The following is a 9,721-nucleotide window of genomic DNA, read 5'->3' as shown; positions in this document are numbered from 1 at the left end:
GTACCCCCTAGAGCAGGGCAGCTAGGACACGTCCTGCCGTGGTGGGTGAGTGTAAGGAAGGAAGAGACTGGCCCGATGCTCTGCAGAAAAGGCTCCTGTCGCCTATCCCTGCCTGCCTGCCCCAGCTGTGCCAAGGCCCCCACTCCTGCCCTGCTGCCCCAGCCCAGGTTCCCCCAGGCACTGCTGTGCTGATGCCCCTCGCTCCCACCCCTGCTGTTGTGGATGGGGGCTGGCTCCCAGGCCCTTTGTGCCTGCCCCAGCGGAGTTAGAGCAGCCTGGGGCTGGGCCTGGCTCTTTGGCAGGTGCCCAGAGCTGGAGGGCAGTGGGGATCTGACCATGCCCCTGCCAGTGGGGGCAGAATGCAGGGAGGGGCATTGATGGGGGTGTTAGTGCAGCTTTATTGTCACATACAAAATCTGTTTAGAAAGGACGAATGGGGTGGAGGGGGTTATAAATAAGATGTGGCTGGGGGGGGAGAGGAGGGGATAATAAATAGAATGCCCTGGGGGGGCGATGATGGGGACCTCCTGCCATAGTCCTTTGCAGGCTGCCAGCTCTGGACCAGATCCCTGTGTACCAGCAATGGCCCCTGAGGCCTGGCTGCTGGTCAGTCCACGTTCCCTGCCAAAGGGGGGCGCTGCACCCATGTCAGGGAGGCAGTGCCTAGCTTCTGTCCTTGTGGTGCAGGCACAGCTGGCAGCTCACACGTGGCCGTCAGCCTCGCTGGCATTCAGCTGTTTCCATAGCTGCAGGCTGGTGGTTCTCATCTGCCGCACAGACTCCTCATGGGACTCCAGCCACTGGGCCAGGATCCGCAGGGACTCGCTCTGCAGGACTGTGGGGAGAGAGGAAACCCTGTGGGTGGTGCTCCCGGCCCTTCTTTCCTATAGCCATGCCTGCCAGGTCACCCTCCCTCATGACCTCCCGGGGGGGTCTCGAACTTGTAACCTCCAGCACCGGGACCTGCTGTACCTGAGCCCGGCCCTTAGGGGGCAGACCAGCCCGCCAGCAGCGGGACCTACTTGTATCCAAGCCAGCCCCTAGGGGGCGGGCCCGCCCACCAGCACCCCCTTGTGGGCAGCCTGGGCGCTCGCCAGGGTGATGTGCGGCACCTCTGACCTTGAACCCAGGACCCCACCCGCCGTTGTTGCCCATGGCCCAGGAGCACGATCCTCCTGGATGCCTGTGGCTGCCCCAGCCAGTCCCTGCCCTGTTGCTCAGCCGGAGGCAGTTGTGTCTGCCAGAGTCTTTGCCAGCCATGCTGCCCCTTGCCCTGGGGGTCTCCAAACCTCTGCCCCTGTTGTAATTCCTGGCCCGGCTCCTGCATGGCACCTTGCCACTCATGCCATCTTCTTTGCCCCTGGGCAGCAACTGCTCTGATCCCATGTGGGCCACCCGTGGCCATTCCATGCCCATCTCCCACTTCCACACCAGGTGCCCCCAGCCTCGGGTCAAGTGTGCAGCCAGCAAGGTGGGGGGCAGCGCGGCTAAGGCTGAAGGACATGGTCCCACGTACCGCTCAGGTACACGGCCAGCGTGGCGAGGGCGAGGCTGGCCAGCACCAGGACACCTAGCAGGGCGAAGAGGGCCGTGCGGCAGCAGGCAAAGCCAAAGCAGGGGCAGCCGGGGGCAGCACGGACAGCTCGCAGCGTCGGCAGGAGGGCTGGCCCAGCCCCACGGCCTGTGGTGGAGTGGGCCTGAGGGATCGGTGGGGTGGTGGAGTGAGACGGGCCATTCCCTGTGGGGAGAGGTGAGCAAAGAGTGAGACACCAGCCACTGAGGCTTCCTGCTCCTCCCTGCCTCCCTCCTGCCCAGCCCCCCCACCTACGGAGCTGCCCCACGGGGAAGCCTTTGCACAAGAGGTGGTGAGTTTCCATGCTGCAGTGCCCTGCCCTGCGTGGGCAGCTGTCCAGGGGACCCACTGCAGGGCCGTGCCAGCGTAGGCTGCCCCAGTGCCCACCGCGGCACAGCCTGCCCACCCCCGGCTGGTGCCCCACAGCTGCTTTCTCCCCTGCTACTGAGAGTGTTTCTTTCATCCCCAGTGTCTCCCCCGTGCTCATAGCGCGACTGACACGCTGTGGGCTGTGTATTCCCCTGCTGCCCGCGCGTGGTGGCGGGGGCCACACAGAGGCCGCTAAGCCTGCTACGGCTCTGGCTGGCAGACCTGGGTCATTTCGCCCAGGGGCAAGCCCCACACCATGTAGCGCTGCCCAGGCAGCGAGGGTAGCCAGACTGAAAAAAAAGTGGCCCAAGTTTTCACACTTGCCAGCTGGTCACCTGACAGGCAGCCAGGAGGTCAGAACTCACCCCCGCTCTTGGCCTGTCTGGCGCTATGATCAGGGTCCTTCCTGCATGAAGGACACAACCAGGGCCTGACTGGGCAGTTCAGTGGCTCCAACCCCCCACAGCCCCGGGGAGGGGGAGGAGGGGACAGTTCTCACCCTCTGCGGCCCTGTGGCCCCCGGACGCCCAGTACAGGTCGCTGATGGACTCCACCGAGCGTAGGTCGATCTCCACCAGGTCGTTGCCATTGAAGTCGATGGGCTCTCCGGTGGGGGAGGCGGCTGCCTTCACGGTGGTGTCTATGGGAGGAGGTGGCGCGGTGAGGCCAGCTGGCTTGGTCTGCTCTGCCCCCCAGGCACGGCCTGATCAGTTTCACGCTGAGGCTGGTTGGTTTCACGGATGGAGAGGCCTGAGGCAGGATTGGCCCCTGCGCTGTGCTCCCCTGGCTAGGTCACACGGCCAAGTTATAGGGCTCCCCCACCCCCCCCCAACCCACCACAGCCTCCTGCTCTGAGCACACAGAGCAAGCTTCCTGTCCGCCCCCTCCCCACCCCCGAACCTGGATTCACACCACCTGACATACAAGCTATGCCAGGTGGGGCTTGTCACAGCCCTTCACACTCCTGTGTATTCAGCTGTATTTAGCCCACGGGACGCAGCAGCTGTGTGATAACCGGCCAGGCCGTGCCCTTGATGTCATGCTGCTGCACAGCCATAAATACACGGCGACTTGTTAATACTGCCCGGCCTAGTCACTCTCATGTCCTGCTCTCCTAAAAAAAGGGCCTGCCATAAGCTGTGGCCCTGAAAAATCAAGACTGGACATTGGCACCGAAAAAAAACCTTCTGAGAATCATTGCTAAGGAGGAAGCAGTTCAATGCCCCCTCCCAGCCTTACAGCTGCGCCTACCCAGAGATCCACATTGGTTCCTTCTCAGGCCCTTCCCTGCCCCAAACCCTGTTTTTTCACCCATCTGGTCGTGTCGCTGCTCTGTGCCTCGGTTTCCCCAGCTGTCCGATGGGGGGAGGGGTCATCGCACCTCACCGCTGCATTAAAGCACGTGGGGCTGCTCAGAGTGGGCAGGAAGCGGCCCTAGTTGCTGACACAGAGGCAGTGCTGGACGGTGCAGACGGGCAGTAGCAGACCAGCCGGCGTGGCTCTGCCCCCAGACCAGCTACCAGCAGAGCGAGCGTCTCTGCCAGCGTGCCCCAACCTTCACCTCCGGAGCCTGGCCAATACTGGCCGCTCTGAGCAAAGGCACCAGATCGGGCCAGTCATGCTGCTGCTGTTTGTAACGTGAGCTGATGGCCCAGCCCCCCCCCCCCCCCCCCCCCCCCCGGCCGACGCCAGTGCCTGGTCCTGGTCCCAGCCCCCTCAGCCCCCAGACAGCTGCTGTGCTCGGCTTTAATGCCGCAGATTCCGCCACTTCCAAAAATCGTCTGCCGTCACCCACGTTTGATGCTCCCGTTTCATGCTGTTTAGCAGCCCTCAGCCCGTGCCAGGCTCCTCGATCCTCCTGAGCAGGAGGGGAATCCTGGCCAGTGTGAAATGTATCCGCAGGCTGCAATGCCTGCACCCTCTTAGCCCTGTCACCTCATATAACTGCCAGGGGCTGTCACCCAGCGCTGGGCCGGACATGAGCTGTGCTGCCAGCAGGCTATAGAGTTTAATCTGACCTCTGCAGGCCAATTCATGTCACCCAGAGCCCCCTACACCAAGCCCAATGTCAGTCCAAAGCATCATCCTCAGGAGAGACCAAGGGGCCATCAGAGCCTGAGGCCTCCAGCAGGTGAGACACGCCCAGAGGGGCCCAGCAGGTGAGCCGTGCCCCATGCTGCAGGGGAAGGTTAAAAACCCCCAAGGTCCCTGCCAATTTGACCACCCAGGAGGGGGAAGCCTTCCCGAGCCCAAATCTGAGGCTTGGCCAGACACTGAGTCTGTGCGCAAGACACACCAGCCAGGCAATGCGAAAGCAGCTTCTCTGTCCCCACTACAACAGGCTACAAAGCGTTCCAGAGGGGGAGCCGGGTTAGTCTGTACACGGCAGAAACAACAAGAGTTCTGGAGCACGTTAAAGACTAACCATTTAATTTCAGCAGGCATAAGCTTTCGTGAGCCTCAGCTCACGTCCTCAGAAGCAGTTGGTAGAAATGATACAGCAAAATAGGAAACAGAAAATATATAGAAAGAAACATTTACATATCCAAGGGCACAGATAACAATGGGGAAGCCGGGTACTTGAGGCTTGATGACAACCATTGAGTAGGACAACAACAAAGAAGGTGGTGCTGAGGGAGTTGGCTGATGTGATTTCAGAGCCATTGGCTATTATCTTTGAAAGTTTGTGGCAACAGGGGGAGGTCCCTGAGGACTGGAAAAAAGCAAATATAGTGCCCATCTTCAAAAAAGGGAGGAAAGAGGATCCAGGGAACTACAGACCGGTCAGCCTCACTTCAATCCCTGGAAAAATCATGGAGCAGGTCCTTAAGGAATCAATTTTAAGGCACTTGGAAGAGAGGAAGGTGATCAGGAATAGTCAACACGGATTCACCAAGGGAAAGTCATGCCTGACCAACCTGATTGCTTTCTATGATGAGGTGACTGGCTCTGTGGATGTAGGTAAGGCGGTGGATGTGATATACCTTGAGTTTAGCAAAGCTTTTGATACAGTATTCTTTTGATACAGTATTCTTATCGGCAAGTTGAAGTATGGGTTGGATGAATGGACTATAAAATGGACAGAGAACTGGCTAGAGCATAGGGCTCAACGAGTAGTGATCAATGGCTCCATGTCTAGCTGGCAGCCGGTCGCAAGTGGAGTGCCCCAGGGGTTGGTCCTGGGGCCGGTTTTGTTCAACATCTTCATTAATGATCTGGAGGATGGGGTAGATTGCACCCTCAGCAAGTTTGCGGACGACACTAAGCTGGGAGGGGGAGGGGGTGGTAGATACCCTGGAAGGCAGGGATAGGATACAGAAGGACCTAAACAAACTGGAGGATTGGGCCAAAAGAAATCTAATGAGGTTCAACAAAGAAAAGTGCAGAGTCCTCCACTTAGGAAGGAAGAATCCCATGCACAGCTATAGATTGGGGACCGACGAGCTAGGCAGCAGCTCTGCAGAAAAGGACCTGGGGGTAACAGTGGATAAAAAGCTGGATATGAGTCAGCAGTGTGCCCTGGTTGTCAAGAAGGCTAATGGCATATTGGGCTGCATTAGGAGGGGCATTGCCAGCAGGTCACGGGAAGTGATTATTCTCCTCTATTCGGCATTGGTGAGGCCACATTTAGAATATTGTGTCCAGTTTTGGGCCCCCCACTACAAAAAGAATGTGGACAAGTTGGAGAGAGTACAGCGGAGAGCAACAAAAATGATTAGAGGGCTGGAGCACAGGACTTATGAGGAGAGGCTGAGGGAACTGTGCTTGTTTAGTCTGCAAAAGAGAAGAATGAGGGGGGGGATTTGATAGCAGCCTTTAACTACCTGAAAGGGTGTTCCAGGGAGGATGGGGCTAGGCTGTTCTCGGTGGTGGCAGATGACAGAACAAGGAGCAACGGTCTCAAGTTGCAGTGGGGGAGGTCTAGGTTGGACATTAGGAAAAAGTTTTTCACTAGGAGGGTGGTGAAGCACTGGAATGGGTTACCTCGGGAGGTGGTGGAATCTCCATCCTTAGAGGTTTTTAAGCTGAGGCTTGACAAAGCCCTGGCTGGGCTGATATAGCTGAGGTTAGTCCTGCTTTGAGCAGGGGGGTTGGACTAGATGACCTCCTGAGGTCCCTTCCAACTCTAATATTCTATGATTCTATGAAAGAAAACAACAGAACACCACTGGTCACCACCTACAGTCCCCAGCTAAAATCTCTCCAGCACATCATTAAAGATCTACAACCTATCCTAGCAGATGATCCGTCTCTCGCTCAGGCAGTGGGCGGCAGACCCATCCTGGCTTACAGACAGCCCCCCAACCTGACGGAAATACTCACCAGCAACCGTACACCCTACAAAAAATCCAACCCAGGAACCTATCCCTGCAACAAACCCCGTTGCCAGCTCTGCCCACACATCAACTCTAGTGACAGCATCACTGGTCCTAACCTCATCAATCAATCACACCATAAGGGGCACATTCACCTGCACATCCACTAATGTGATATATGCCATCATGTGCCAGCAATGCCCCTCTGCCATGTACATTGGTTGAACTGGACTGTCACTACACAAAAGGATAAATGGACTCAAATCAGCCATAACAAATAACAACAGCCATAAACCAGTCGGTGAACACTTCCATCTCCCAGGGCACTCTGCCACTGACCTAAAAGTTGCTGTACTTCTCCAAAAAAACAGACTTTAAAGAGAAACTGCTGAGTTAGAAATTATCTGCAAACTTGACACAGTCAAACTGGGTTTAAACGGATTTGGAATGGCTCTCTCACTACAAGAAGTAATTTGCTCTGCTGACCCATTCTCACCTCCTACTCAATGGTTGTCATCAAGCCTCAAGTACTGGGCTTCTATCCACCTACCCCATTGTTTTCTATGCCCTTGGATATGTAAATGTTGCCTTCTCTATATGGTCTATGTTTCCTATTTTGCTGTATCATGTCTACCAACTGCATCTGAGGAAGTGAGCTGAGGCTCACAAAAGCTTATGCCTACTGACATTAAATTGTTAGTCTTTAAAGTGCTACAGAACTCAGGCTACAAAGAGATACTGGCGTCATTTTGCTGCCCATGCCGCAAAGCCAATGGTTGCTGCAGCTGACATGCCGTGGGCTTGGCTCACCCTTGCTGAGGGTTTAGATTTCCAAGGCAAAGGGAAATGGACAAACCCAGCATTAACGTGTATTTGATACCCCAGGGTGGGTATCAGGCTAATCAGTCAAAAAATCATGGCGGGCTCTGAAAAAAATCATGAGCTTGGCTTAAAAGTGCCTGAGGTTGGGGTTTTATAAAGCCATTTGGGTTCTTTTTCTTTGCCCTGTCACTTTTATGCCTTTAGGGTACCGTGAGTCATGTTTCCAAGCATTTCTGTGCAGTTATAATGACTAGAAATGTACATTTAAAAGAAAGAAGCAGCAGCTGTAGTTTTCATGTATTCCCATGACTCCAGGAGCTGGGGCTTTAGGAAGCTCCAGTTCACTGTGTGGTTATGAGCCCCGTCCGGCTTCAATCCACAGAGGCAATGAGTCTATTACAAGACCTCCCCACCCCAAGAGCAAGCTTGGGTTGTTAGTAGTGGCGGTCCCTCGTGGGTCAGCCGAGCTGGGTGTCATTGCACAAGTGGCTGGACTGGGACCTTAGCACAAGCAGATTAACCTGGTGCCCATGTTTAAGGCATAGCCAGTGCCGCCAGCTTCTCCCCGCCACGTGCTCGCTGCTGCCCTAAGAAGGGCCCGGTCTGGGACTGTGGGAGAGCAGTGCAGAGCAGGGCGTGGCAAGCCGGGGGTTAATACCCTGGCACACCAGTGTAGTTATCCCTGCATGCCAGTGCCACCAGTAGCATCTCTGGGGGTCAGTCTGGCCCTGGGGCTTCCCAGGCCTTGGACCTTCCTGCAACTGTCTCCACCCCCCCTTGGGGCCCCTGCCACTGGCAACCTCGCCCGAGCTGGGGATGCCACCTTGGGGCCCGGTCTCGTCTCTGCCCTCCCAGGGCTGGGCCCGTGTCCTGCATCCCGCACGCTGGCAGGCACACTATCCCTGCCACCCTTGTGCGCCACCAACTGCCCCCACCTCGTACCTTCTCCGGCCTCCCGGGGCATCGCTGCGGGGCCAGCGACGGCAGCCGCTGTCGTTCCTTCTGCCAGTGGCCGCGCCGCAGGAGGAGCCAGGAGGCAGCCACGGCGGGGCCCAGGCAGGTCCCCAGGGAGCTGCCCGCAAAGCCAGCACTGGCTCCTACCGTACCAGCTGCTCTGGCTTAAAATAGGCCTGAGCGGTGCACAAGGCGGAGCTATAAATAGCGGGCAATGAGCCGGGGTGGGGGCGCAACGGGCTATATTGGGGAATGCCTGGGATGGTCACAGCTGGGGGCAGAGAGGGGACGGGAGGCAGCAGCCTGGAGAGCAGAGTGGGCTGCGCCAGCACCAGGGAGGGACCCTGCAGCCTGGTAGGTAGAGGGAAAAGGGGTCAGAGCCCATGACTTGTCCCAGACCCAGCCCCCCTTCAGAGCTCTGCCTGGCTGGGAAATAGTTAACCCACAGCGGGTACAAGGTGAGGGAGGCTAGTATCCTCTACACGGCTGGGAATGAGGGGCTCCAAAAATCAGCAAGGTGCTCGACTGGAACAGCCCCCATAGGAGCAGGGGAGAGGGGGCAAAGCACACACCCCCAGCTAGTCTGAGGCTGGAACTGGAAGGGCTGCTATGGCAGGGTTGCCTGCACTAGCAGGGACTAGCCTTGATGAGTCAGGTGGGCCCTTCCAGTCTGATGTTACAGCAGGGGAAACTGAGGCACGCCCGAGCCGTTAAGGTGATTTGCCAAAATGCCAGCAGCGGAGCTGGCAGAAGAGCTGCTGCGCTGAGGCAGGCTGGCCCAGTGGTTACGGCAGTGGTCTGGCACTCGGGCAACCTTGGTTCCAGGAACGTAGGGGTGTCCCTTAGTCGCTCTCTGTGGGGCAAATAGGAATCATTCTGCCTTTGCCAATTAGTTTGCAAGGCCTGACCTTCCCTAGGGTCGGGTGCAGTGGCTGGGCCTACTATGACTGCTGCGTCCCTAGCTCTGGCTACTGCGCTTTGACCACTAGATCACACTGCCTGTCCCACGACACGCTGTTACTGCATCGTCCGCCCTGGGATCAGGGCTCTTGGTGGGCCCAGCCACAGCACATCAGTTGCAGAGGACCGTGACGGGGCCTGGCAATTAAAATCAGCTTCCAAAACGCCATTTTGGGATCGCCTGGGTTACGCTTGGAGCCCTGAACGCTCCATTTCCCAGTCCGATCCTGCGGTCGTTGCACATTCAGCCTCCCCCGATGGCAGCGGGTGTCTGGAGGCTGGTGTTTGCAGTTTCAGAGGGGCTCAGGCCTGGTAGGGCCCTTCTGTGTGGGTGACCGACACCCAGCGTGCAGAGACGGCCACAACGTGTGAGGGTTCTTTAACCCAGGGAAACCAGCGTTTCCCTCATCTTGCCCGGACAGCCACGGGTCAGGCTCATCACTGCTGAGAACTTGAATCCCGATGAGCTGCTGCTGCATTCTGGGCGCCACGTAAGATGCTGTGCTCCAGCCACCACCTGGTGCCCTGTGGCAGAGGGCAGAGAGGGGGCATGGGCATTTACAGGGATCCCCTGTGGCTGGCATCTAAGGGCCAACCGGTGGCATGTGAGATTGCTACCACCAGCCAGTAATGTGCGGCTCCTCTGAGCCCCCGTGACCGTGCAGCTAATATTTAAGGTGTGATGGATCAACACTGGAAATTATGACCTGGAATCAGGTCAGCAGGT

General features: G+C 57.4%; 1 protein-coding gene across 1 annotated transcript; it reads right to left on the bottom strand.

Annotated features, from left to right (window-relative positions):
* Positions 1-387: 387 nt before the first annotated feature.
* On the bottom strand, positions 388-8,147 carry LSMEM2 (leucine rich single-pass membrane protein 2). The gene is made up of 4 exons (XM_067561142.1): positions 8,023-8,147; positions 2,442-2,582; positions 1,517-1,738; positions 388-835 (listed from the first exon to the last, which is right to left on the bottom strand). Exons 1-4 carry the CDS (start codon positions 8,042-8,044, stop codon positions 702-704), a joined length of 519 nt encoding a protein of 172 aa, XP_067417243.1. The 5' UTR covers positions 8,045-8,147; the 3' UTR covers positions 388-701.
* Between the last annotated feature and the right edge of the window lie 1,574 nt (positions 8,148-9,721).

Source organism: Emydura macquarii, unplaced genomic scaffold (assembly GCF_026122565.2).
Source record: "Emydura macquarii macquarii isolate MOO-44397 ecotype Brisbane River unplaced genomic scaffold, CSIRO-AGI_Emac_v2 contig_2369, whole genome shotgun sequence".
Classification (NCBI taxonomy): domain Eukaryota; kingdom Metazoa; phylum Chordata; order Testudines; family Chelidae; genus Emydura; species Emydura macquarii.
This window is presented reverse-complemented; position numbering and strand designations above follow the sequence as displayed.